Here is a 12,845-nt window from a genome sequence, read left to right as displayed (position 1 = left end):
AACCTAAGGTACGGACAACGCTGAAGAGTATGTGTATTTCAGTTCAGGGAGTAAAACTATGGAATGGATTACCAGATGAGATTAAAATAAGTAAGAATATTTATCATTTCAAAAAAATGTTTATAAAATCTAAACTTGAAGAATATGGACAAATCTTGGATGCATAGGGGTAGGGAAAGGGTCTTTGAAGGTTTATGTATTTCTGAGTATGAAGGTTTTGATGTTGGCTCATAGCTTTAAGGCTTTGTGTGTTTTGTACATGATGATTGAATCAAATGTGTTCATGCAAATTTACTGTATCCACAGTTATTATAGACATTGGTGAAATTAAGTTAATCATTGTTCTTCCTTGTTTATGAAATTGCTTTAATAAGTTATAAGAAAGCTACTCCTCATTTCTCATAAAGTGTGAGGTATGAATTATGTATGAATTTTGCCAAAGCAACCCATACTCGTCTTATTTTCTTATTTAACAATGTTTGCTTTTTGAATCATGTCTTCAAACTTGTCTCTGTATTATATGTAAGTACCTTAATGATATGGTCTCTACACCATGATTGATTGTAAATGTAACAGTTGTAAGGGGGTAGGTTCCTCATAAGCCTTTGGCTTCTTACCTATCCATTTCGTATGTACATATGTATGTATGTCATTCATACGAAATAAAAACAATCGAAATAAAAACAATCAATCAAATATTCTGGTATGATTTAAAATACCACCTAACTGCAGACATACAACAGGGAGTGAATAAATACTTTCATGCATTGGGATGGATGTAAACATCCAAGCCTTTGGAAAACATAATCAGAACAGAAACATGGGATGGACATTAAGATAAACTGTAATCTGTGGATTTGACAACTGAGGTGAACTGAAGACTGTGAGATGACGAAGTAGCAACAGAAAGCATCATACCATATGTACCTGATTAATGGCTCTTGGCTTCAGATGTAGGCCGTAGAAAAGCAGTCGTCTAACTTTTGGCCTCCTGCTGCTTTACATCAGCTGTGAAGAGGAGATACAAGTCAGGATGGTTGTACTGCATGTGAAATACATTTACATGAAGGTAAAGACAGCACTCACAATCAGCCCTGAATAAACACACTACCATCTTCATGAATTCTCCGGCTACTCGAGTTTCTGATCAAACACAGGTCACTGGTGTCTTTAAGGCAAACTCAGTTCTTGCATTAAATGGTATCACTCTAGTCTTTTTGAATTATTACTATTTATCTATTTACTTGTTACATCAAGAAAAGAAAAGAGACATGTTTCTACTCTTACAAGGTTTTCAGGGCAAGGCACCAAGAATCTAGACCTACAGTACACCAGGTTAGATAGTGAGGCAGTGCAAATCTTTTTTATTTTTATTTTATGTGTCTCACAAATTTGCCATTTTTCTTCTTCTCACAAATCTTGTACATTTTTCTCACATACAGTCAATTTGTGAATGTTTTCTCTCACAAATGTGGGAATTTCTTCTTGTATATATACTGTATATCAGTTTTTTCTCACAAATCTGCCATTTGAATTTGGAAACTTACCCACATTCTCTTCCGGTTCATTTTTTTTTTACCTCATGTCTTTTGTCTAATTTTGTATATAGCCTACACTGAACAAAAATATAAACACTTTTGTTTTTGCTTTTACATTATTGGACAAACTGATTAATCCAGGTGTGTCTGACCATTGTGACTACACCTGGATTAATACATTTGTCCAATAATGTAAGACAGGAAACAAAGGAGCAGCATTAAATTCAGGAAGTAGTGGAGCTGTGCAAAGAGCCCACTGCACGCTCCCTCAAAACTTGCGACATCTGTGGCATTGTGCTGTGTGATAAAACTGCACATTTAGAGTGACCTTTTATTGTGGCCAGCCTAATGCACACCTGTGCAATATTCATGCAGTCTAATCAGCATCTTGATATGCCACACCTGTGAGGTGGATGGATTATCTTGGCAAAGGAGAAGCGCTCTGTGATTTGTGAACAATATTTGAGAGAAATTGACCTTTTCTGTACATAGAAAACAGTAAATTACTGCTTCAATAAGCAGGATGGTTACTCTAAAGTTTTTCAGCACCTACTGTACGGACAAAAAGCTCACAAGTTAACACTGTGACTGAAGCCTAGTTGTCTACATAGTGTCTACTTGTTTCTATAGCAACCACTAGGAATAATTGATCAACGCTGTTGAAGAAAGGCGGTGATTCATCATGATGTTATGCTAATGCTCAGTGTTTTTTGTAAACATGATTTAGTTTATAATCAGTTTATTAAAAAAAATAAAGTTTGAGTTTACAGTATGTGTGTGTCATGTGTTTTTCTTCAAAACGTGATTCAATCTGTCGACGTGTTTGTCTCAGGACGTGTGAGCAGTAAACAGACATGAAGAGAGTCGTGACAGAGTGAGAGGATTATTAATGAGCAGTTAACAGACCAATACATACATACAAGTTTTTTTCTTCTTCTCACAATCTTGTACATTTTCTCACATAAATCTGTGAATGTTTTCTCTCACAAATTTGGGAATTTCTTCTTGTAGGCCTATGTATGAGATTTTTCTCACAAATCTGCCATTTTAAATTTGGAAATTTACCAACGTTCTCTTCCGGTTCATTTTTATGTCTTTGTATAACAGACCAACACATAGACGACGCTGGAGATCAAATAAAAGTGGACACAACTAATCCCTCAGTACTCTGGAGCTCTTTTGTGTTTCACAAAGCTTTTGTTGAACTGTCGATGTGACTATTGTCCTGTGGGCTGCCACATATCGATCTGTGAGCGCTTATATGACCAGGCCTTTGTCTGCAGCACATTCTGGGTGAGAAAACCAACCAAGTTCTTAATCACTCAACAATGAAACGTGAAGCTTTTCGGATGCACGGATTGTCGTCTTTTATGATGTATAATATGATTTAGACCACTTATCCCAAACAGATTGAAAGCTTCTGGAAATCATCATCAAACCAAATCAAATCCTGTTGATCATTTACTAAAAGTTTAACAACTAAAAACTTGGCTAATCAGCTTCAACAGGACTGTACGTGTATGGTTTGGTCATATTTGCTCCAAAGTAGCAAACAACCCCACAGCTGTCGTCCCATCATATCATTTATCACATGTTTCCACTAGTGAGAACTTAGAAGAGACACAGTAGTAAACTTTATACTAAATACCTTCTTAAAAATGATTCAATAAAAAGATCAAAGCCAGACCTGGGGCTTAAAATCTGATCACATTAAAATGTAAAAGAGCTGCAACAGTAACTGGATGTAAGATTCAGGATTACTCATTCTCATTTTACAGAGTCACATGTTATATGAACATACAGTACATGTCCTGTTTTTATCAAAGATTGTTCGGGTTTGTGATCAGGCCAAATTTTAAAAACTTTCAACTTTATGTGCTATACGAGAGACTTTATCATAAATACAATTGCATCCAGACTACTAACAATCCAGGCCATTCCGTCATGCAACACTATAAAAATCACAACTACTGTACTACAAAAACTCATGAGTCAAGAGTCATATGGTCACAGACACAGGCCACAGATGCTACTGTAGCCTACATTTACTGTTGCGTGTTGCTATTCTACTTAGTGTCCATACAGTATCACATACCACATAGGCCTATTGTAAATGTGCTGCTGAGGTGGGTGGTGGTGGTGGTGGTGGGGGAGTTGGGGACTGTTAAAAAAGAAAAACAGATGTGACCTGAAAAACCCAGATTAAATGTTTAAATGTTCACCCTTTTAGTAACAAAATAGTTGTGTTAGTCTCTCTGCCCAACTAACAGGGCTCTGATTGACTGTGTGTAGTTCCCACTTTTGTGCATTTAAAGTAGAAACCACAGCAATGATTCAGTCTTATTGCGCAAATGTGGATGCCCTGGTTTCACTTCATGTTGTTGCAACTTTCCAGACTGTATTGCTTATCTTATTCTCTTTCATGTCTGGATGTTTTGCTTGAATAAATGACATATCAGACGTCCTGTCTGTAAAGCTGCATTCTTAATCCCTTGTCCTGTCACTTTGTGCCTCATTTGCATTTTTATTTTTTTCTTCAGCTTCAAATCACTCTGATAGATCAAATCATGCTTTTCTCTCTCATGACTAAATAAAATGTTCACAATGTTCCTGTCAATCAATCTTCTGATGATCTGTGAACAAAAAACAATGAATGGTTTTCTTTCACTAAGTCTCTAATGTCCAGAGTTTTAGTGTAGAAAGGGGTCAATAAAAACGTTGCTGCTGCTCCCACAAGCTTATCTTACATTATGTAACTGTGAAAGTGCTGAATTTCTAAAAAATAAATAAATAACATAAACAGCACAAGGAGCTTTAAAATGTAGGTTTTCTAAGTTTGTCTCAACCTACATCAATTCCATTCAACAATTTTTCTGATCTCTTAGAAAACTTTGACCATCAACAAGGTCAGAATAAAAGGAACAGTAGGGAGGTGAGATTTTGTACAAAAGGCATCTAAGAGCAGCAACAAATGGATCCTGAAACAACACCACTAGCACACCCTGAAAAGCCACAAACTAAAAGTTGTTATTTGATCAGTCTAAAAGCTGCGGCTCTGCGTTATTACTGATGGAAGTGTGATGAAAAGAGAATTATTCCCAATAGCTGCCAACACTTCAGTCCTCAGCAGCGTCTCAGAGCATTGGACTGTCTGTCAGTGGAGAGCAAACCAAACCTTTAAATAAGATGAAAGTAACGATGTTGAGCTCAGAGGTAGACACGTAATACTCCAGAGGCCCAATTACACTCCAACCCAAAGAGGTGGATGCAGAGGTGGAAAGCGAGGAGTCCAGCCTCCCTCAGATGGTTGAGTGCCGTGCACAGCAGGGCGATCTATGCTGCTTCTTGTTGCCTCTATGAACTGCTGTTTATGAAGTCAAATCAATACACCTGGGGGGACTAAAAGCCACCTTTCAGACAGTTAACAGTCAACACCACCAAGTCCCATCCAGCTCTCAGACTGAGGCTGGACCACACAGGCAGCAGATTCCTCCCCCTCGCTGAATAATTGCCTTTTGCATTTGCAGTGTAAAAGAAACGTCAGCATCATTACAGCTGGGGCCATCTGGTTCAGGTTTGGGTGAATAAACTGGTGCGCGTGGAGAAAAAAAACTACAATCTGCTGGTTTCTCTCAGCGGCCATATTCAGACTCTGCTCTGAATTACTGGCTCCCACGTGCCAAGTGCATACGAATGGCTCGGCTCCAAACGCTCTCATGATTTAGCCGCTGTGTTACAGCTGCTCCACTTCTTTTGTACCCAATAAACCACAATGACTGAATTACCAAAGCATTCAGTCGTGGCAGAGTGCAGTAAAAGCTACCCGCTGTAAGCAAAGTCTGACTGACTGTTAGATTATTAGGCTTAAAATGAAAACTTCTGACTTCTGACTCCCTGCTGAACCCTGGTAAAGGTCTTGTCTGTTATCCAATCCCCATCACGAAATGTTTCAAAATATGTTCAACTTTTCTTCATCATAAATTCAGCTGCATGATTCCTAACGAACCCTCCACATTGACGTGTCTGACTGGATCACACCGCAACCCACAAGTCAAACCATCAACAGCCATTAAGTCTGAACTGAAATAAATAAAAAGCCATGTGAAGTCAGGCTGCTGTGATTTCAGAGCTTTCATTTCAAAATGAAAGCTTGTCACGCTCTTTGCCGTGTTGAAGGTGTGGTGCTACAGGCAGTTATGTCAGCGCACTCAAGTGTCGGAAGAAGCGGAAAGTGGAGGAAGCAATGTCATTTGAGAATATTGCCAGCCGTCCATGTCTCAAACAGTTTGTCCTGCACCTTGCAGTCTGAGATTGAGCTCATTGAGGTGTCCCGTAATGTCCGCAAGAAACATACGTTTCAGAGTCCACTTCTCATCTTCCAGTTGTGGATAATGTTGGCCCTTCTCAGCCAGAAAGGCCTTGATAGCATCAAAGCAGCTGACAAATCGCTCCAAGTCAGCCATCTCACTGCTGAGTAAAGAGGAGATCCGTGTATGCAGTGTCCATCTCCTCAACCAGGTATTGAAACTGTCAGTGTGTCAGCGCAGATCGTTTAACTATGAAGTTAATAACCTTTGCCACCGTAGCCATATAACTTCATTAAGATCTGAATTTGACACTTTTGCACACAGATTGTCTTGCTGTATTATGCAGTGGAACTTCATGATTGGGTGGCCGACTTTTTCTTCAGTCAGTTTGACAGCTCCCTTTTGTCTCCCAACCATGGCGGGTGCGCCGTCTTTTGTCACTGAAAACACTTTCCTGATGTTAATCCCTCGTTCCTCAAAATGTTCAGTTAATGCCTTGGTTATGTCTTCACCTTTTGTTATGTCAGGCAGGACACATCACGCTTAACTGATTCGGCTTTATCTGCTTGGTCTTTGAATGTCTTCTCGTGCTTCGCTTCAAAATGTGGCTCCACACTTGACGTTCGGCACACAACATTCTCAAAACATAAAGTGCACACAGCATGGCCCTTCAAAAACACAAAAGCAAATCATTGTGTCCTTGAGGGCTGAAATGTCCTAACTTTAGCTTCTTTAGCGGGCGGTGTTGACGTTGCTAATAAATCTCTTACACATCTGACGCGTGGGTCTCTGGGAATGTGGGCGGGATATTTTAGATTAGATTAGAAAGATTAGAAACTATACCATTTAAATCAAAGTTCTTTGCACTACTTTATGAGACTAAAGACCCAGATGAACCATCGTTTAGCGGATCATCACTGAGCCCATCAGGTCTGTCAGCTGTACCTTGTATAAGTTTATGGTTACTGAGTCTTTCAGTCTATGGAGCAGCCATAGGCCTGGGACGATAATCAATAAATCAATTAATCGCACGATAAATGAAAATGAACTCGATCATTTTTCCGACCTCGATATATCGCCATGTGCATGCGCACGTATTTGTTTTCCTGGTTTCTGGCCTCCAACCAGGCTGGATGAGAAGAGGCTTCACTCTGTGCATCGGTCTCAGCACCTGGGCCGTTTGATAGCAGAATGAACGGAGTGAACCCTCTTTTCAGTCATCCAGGATCTTTGTTTCCCAGAATACATTTGGCAGCAACCGGCAGCGCAAGAGCGTATCGCTCTGGGCAGCGCTAGCTGTAAAGCTAAGCAGCTAAAAGCTATTTTACTGTAATTCTCGCTGCAGCGCTGTTAACACATCACTTTTTCAAGTTTTAATATTTTTTCATGCTAGAAAGTCACAGTTTAGATCCCCAGTCTGTGGTCAGTTTATCCAAATATCGCCTGTTGGGAGATTTCCTCCGACGTTTTTGGAGCTAATGTGGTAGCAGCGAGCAGGAGGAGCGGGGCTTCCCACAGTCTGCAGCAGCTCACGGGCCGGTCAACCTCCGTCATTTGGGGAGAAAAGGACTAAGAAAATTTAGCAGGATGGAAAAAGGTGAGAAATGTACTGCCCATTTTCTGAGGTTAAATCGAAGCAATGCAGTTAAGAAAAATATAATGAAGTTATATACGACGGAAGGGGTTCCGCTTATGGCGCCACAGGACATATTGCGTGAGGAGGTAGATTACTTCAGAACAATATTTTCTTTGGAAAAGGAGCCAGAGCCACTCAGTGGCCAGAATGTTAATATATTTTTTCCACATGATTGTGATTATGCACTTTCGGCACATCAACAACAAAGTTGTGAAGGTGCAATTTCAGAAGAAGAACTGTTAGATGCTATTAATTCCTTTTCCTCTGGTAAATAACCAGGGATTGATGGAATTCCTATTGAGTTTTATAAAGTATTTTTTGAAGAAATTAAAAAATCTCTGTTAGAATCTTTCAATTTTTCCTATAATCTAGGATTTCTGTCTGAGACACAAAAAGAGGGCATCATTACATTATTATTAAAGCAGGATTCACAAGGAAATTATAAAGATCCGGGATATTTAAAAAATTGGAGACCTTTGACACTTCTCTGTGTTGATACCCGAATATTATCAAAATGTATCGCATTAAGAATAAAAAGAATAATTGATCAAATAATTAAATGTGACCAAACAGGTTTTATTAAAGGGCGTTTCATTGGTGATAATATACGGCATCTCCTTGACACTATAGAATATTACGATCAAGAGAAAAAACCTGGACTTTTATTTATTGCTGATTTTGAAAAAGCCTTCGATAAAGTAAGATGGGACTTTATCCAGAAAACACTTTGCTTTTTTAATTACGGGGTAAGTCTTGTAAAATGGGTGAAGGTGTTATATAATTCACCAACTAGTCGAATAATTAATAATGGACATCTATCTAATCCCTTTACCCTTGCTAGAGGAGTTTGTCAGGGGTGTCCACTGTCTCCATATTTATTTTTATTTAGCATTGAAATCTTAGCCAATCGAATTCGAAATAATCATTGTATTGTAGGTTTAAAACCATATGATCTCAAAGCAAAAATAACTTTATATGCAGATGATGCCATCTTTTTTCTGCATCCAGAAAAAAGCTCCTTACACGCTTTGATTGAGGAACTTTTTGCCAGATTATCCGGATTAGAGCCTAATTTTGAGAAATGTACTATTATGAGGATAGGCAGATTAAGAGGTACAGATTTCAGTTTACAATGCCCTGCTCCAGTTACATGGAGTAACGGCGTCATTGATGTACTTGGCATTCATATTCCTGAAAATCCGAAAGATCTAGTCAAGATAAATTATGAACGAAAAATAGAGAAAATAGAAAAAGTATTGCAACCGTGGAGAGGAAATATTTTGACCTTACAAGGAAGAGTAATATTAATTAATACGTTGGTAATTCCCCAGTTTATTTATTTGATCATGACACTTCCCTCTCCGGAAGCATCCTTGTTTAAATTTATTGAACAAAAAATGTTTAAATTCCTTTGGAACAATAAACCTGACAAGATTAAAAGACAGTATATAACTCCTATGAAAATGGTGGATTAAATTTGAAGAACATTGTAGCCATGAATTTAGCCTTGAAAGCATCTTGGGTTAACAAAATCTACCACAATACTCATTGGAGAACAAGCCGAACACAAGCTACAGTGTACACGTTTTTTGAGTGTAAATTGTTTCCTTTCTTTCAGTTGATGCCGCAACATGCGGACTGGCTACTAAAAGAACCACTGGGTAACCTTTCGCCATTTTTTAAAGATGCAGTCAAAGCTTGGTTAAGTTTCCAGTACTATCCTCCAAATTCATTAAACGAGATCCAGTATCAAATAATATGGATGAATTCTTCACTGTTAATTAATGGAAAACCATTCTTATGGAAGCATTTCCAGAGTAAAGGAATTATCTATATAAATGATCTTCTTGACAATGCAGGTAATTTTCTTTCATATGAACAGTTTAATAAAAAAATATGGACAATTATGTGACAGTTATAATTTTAATCAACTGCTTTCTACAGTGCCATCAAATTGGAGGAGGAAATTAAAAAACTCTAGTAGCTAACAATCAGCAGGTTAGTGCCCCAGTTCAAAAAACTCTTAAATGGTTAACAAAAATTAAGATAAATAAAATGATGTATAATTTTTTCTTATTTAGCAGATGTCTGTCTTTTTTACCACACGCAGCCTGCTCCTTTTGGGAAGATGAGTTTAACACTTTGATTCCCTGGAAAGATTATTTTAGGTCCATTTATACAAGAACAATTGATTCATATTCTAGAATTTTTCAAATTAAGATTTTCTATAGAATTACCGCCACAAATAAACAATTAAATATTTTTAACATTAACCACTCTCCATTATGTAAATTTTGCAATGAAGAAGTGGAGGATCAGTTACATTTATTCTTTTATTGTACACATGTAGTCAGATTTTGGCTAGACATTCAAAAGTGGCTAAGACCCAAAAATATTCACTTCGAATTTACACCATTAAATATTTTGTTGGGAGTACTGGAGATAAACTGCCCACAGATTGTGAACACGATCATCCTTTTGGGGAAAATATTTATTTTCAAGACCCAAACCAAAACACTTTTGAATTTGTTTTTTTTTTTAGAAATAAAGTGCAACGCCAATTTCTTTTGGAAAAAATTATCGCATTCAATCAAGACAAGATAGAAATGCATAATAAAAAATGGGAAAAACTTACTTTTGAGTGAAGGTATACTAAGTAGTTACTGTTAATTTAATTTTAGTAGTTTCACATCCTTTTTTTTGTTGTATTTTTGTTTTTTAGTTTAGTTTAGTTTTATTTTCTTGTGCGTGTATTTATTTTTTATTTTTTTTATTGTTCTGTCCTGTTTTGGTCATGTCTTTGTTGTGTTGTTGAGTCTGCTGCGTCTTTTGTCTTCTGTCTGTTTGTTTATTGGTCAGTGTATTGTCGGTTTATACATTGCCTGTTCCCATTAAAAAAAAGAAAAAGAAAACTTAGCAGGTTTTTCAGAGGTTTACCGCCGGCTGGTTTAATACTTTATAGGAAATAAAGGCTGGTCTTGATGAAATCTTACATCTGTGGAAGTCATATTAGTTTGTTTGAATGAAAAGTGGAGCTTCAGGTGTGTAACGTTACTGGACAGAAGAGCTGCACTGCACTGTTTATTATTTTTTGTTTATTTTATTTTTTTTAGGATAGTAGCTATAAGTTCTTGTCATTCCAATTACAATGGTTAAAAAATACTCATGAGAAATAAAAGTTTATCGCATTTAAAAGGGTCTACTTGCATTATTATGAAATATTATTATTATATTAGTGGTTAATTTGTTCAAAAAAAAAAAAGTGTCAATAATATCGTTTATCGTCAATAATTTGTGGGACCATTGTCCAGCAAAATTTATTATCGTCCCAGGCCTAAGCAGCCATAAACAGTCATTTTCTCTGAGGAGCTCTTCAGTGATGCTCCTGTTTGCATTGATTTGTCGTAAGGCAAAATGTATCCTCCTGTATTTACCTTCTTCCATTTCTACAACATTAAGCTTCTGGTATGAGATTTCTTTTAGAAGATGTTACACAGGTTACATGCTGTCATTCCGACATCCCACCACGCGAACGTCCCACCATTCCGACAAGGCTTTCCAATAGGAAATGTGCCTTACTCAACAGATGACTGCCTTCTTTAAGACATGCTGATAGAGGAATACACACATGGTTGTGCGTAATTACGCAGCAGAGCACAGACAGGGACTAGTCTGCCTGTCTAGCCTCTAACTGCTCTTTTTTTACTAAACTTAAAGGGACAACTAGGAGTTTCCATTTGGTTATAAAAAAGTCTCACGTTAATGTGGATGAATCTACACTACCCACACTTGTTAATGGCTCCATTTTCGATAAATATATCGTTTTGTCTCTATTGTTATTTTGTTATTTTAATTAATGGTGGAAATGCTGGGCGAGCCGACCAGTGTTTCCTGACTTTCGGTTTCGTGGACGCTCATGAGAATAACGCCGCTGTATTGCCGTTTATGATCGGTACTACGACGGTAACTGAACCTCTTTGAACCTCTTACTTTAATTATTGATGAATGAAAACATGAGTCCGTCTTGCACCGGTCGAAAAATTCTACGGTGTGCGCGGAGGCTCATAAATGTAGTGTGAAAACGCTTTGCTTTTCCAAAACTCCTCGTTGTCCCTTTAACCAACTCCTTTCTTCATTGCCTAAGCCCAACCAGTGCAAAATCCTTTGGGGAAAAAATACACTATTAGGCCTATAGGAATTGTTGGAAAGGCAGGATGTTTGAAAAAAGAAAGAAATACCGTCATTCCGACCATAGAAGGCAAAAATTGTCAGAATGATGGGACATTTGATAGAAAATTAAGTGTTGTCATTTAGACAATTAGAGGCCCATGTCGGACATGATGTCGGAATGGCGGTTGCTCCCCGTTACACACCTTAAGCTACTCACAGTGAGTATTTTGTGGTGGACTTGGAAATCACGCTGCATTTTTTTTTTCATCCAGCCCAGCAGGAAGCAGAGAGGCTGGTGAAGTGGCTGTGCTGTGACAGAGCAGAGTTCAGTACGGGGGGGTCGCTGTGTGGTGGATGGGGCTCACCATCTGCTTCTTAATTCAGTTTGACCGAATTTAATCTTGTTAAAACTGGAAACCTTTGAAAAGCAGTGGGGCATTGGCATTGTGTCCACAGGAGCAGAGGTTGTGTTAAAGACCTGCTAATTTAATCAACCAATCACGGATAGGACTCTTCGTCTTCCTTCTTCCCCTCCTGTCTAATTGAGTCACTCAGTCATAAAAATGTATAATTCTTTTTTTTGTTGTTGAAACACATTCACATCTTGCTTGATCTATTAAAAAAATCCTACAAACCAAGATGGAAAATAACTCTACATTAAAGCCACAAAACACGATGAGAGCTTAATTTAAGGAATCACATGCAAAAAAGGCTTTAAAAAAAAAAAGTACAACAGGAAAAATCCAATAATATTCAATTTAGTATTCATAACCGCACATTTAAGAAACCGCAACAGAATATTTGATATTTTTGCATTAATTATCAAAAGTGTTGTCATTAATCTACCGTAGATGACCATTTATTAGCCCGGGCGTTTAATATGCTAAATCGACTTGGACCCCAGGCGTTTATAAGAACCAGGCGCGTATTTGCAACAGGCTACAATTTATTTTTGCAATGAGCAGCACCAGACCATCATGCAAAGAACAAGGATTTCACCGTAGGACCACTGGAACAAAACTACTTTTTCCCCCGACGCATCTTTATTGACATCAGACAATAAATACAAAGACAGTTTGTCTGTGTTACCGCGACACAGGGAGCTGATCAGAGCAGTGTTATGAATGATAACGGAAGGGGGGGTCGATCGCGGTAATTTCAACACTGTACATAACATTAGCGCATTTATCTATA

At 37.9% G+C, this 12,845-nt stretch overlaps 1 protein-coding gene across 4 annotated transcripts in view; it reads right to left on the bottom strand.

Annotated features, from left to right (window-relative positions):
• The window catches only part of LOC146990149 (tetraspanin-18B-like), a 36,529-nt gene that overhangs the window by 19,713 nt on the left and 3,971 nt on the right, over positions 1-12,845 (bottom strand). For 2 of the 4 annotated variants that reach the window (XM_085769680.1, XM_085769671.1), the window contains one exon: positions 928-1,008. Coding sequence is in view for 2 of the 4 variants with exons in the window: in XM_085769689.1 (XP_085625815.1) it covers positions 919-921 (3 nt within the window). In the remaining 2 variants the exon portion in view is untranslated. Of the gene's footprint in view, positions 1-918; positions 1,009-12,845 lie in introns of all 4 variants that reach the window. The other 2 variants (XM_085769689.1, XM_085769661.1) reach the window with 1 other exon arrangement.

Source organism: Trachurus japonicus, chromosome 3 (assembly GCF_045865225.1).
Source record: "Trachurus japonicus isolate A0001 chromosome 3, Traja_1.0".
Lineage (NCBI taxonomy): Eukaryota > Metazoa > Chordata > Actinopteri > Carangiformes > Carangidae > Trachurus > Trachurus japonicus.
The sequence above is the reverse complement of the archived record's forward strand: the minus strand, read 5'-3'. Positions and strand labels throughout refer to the sequence as shown.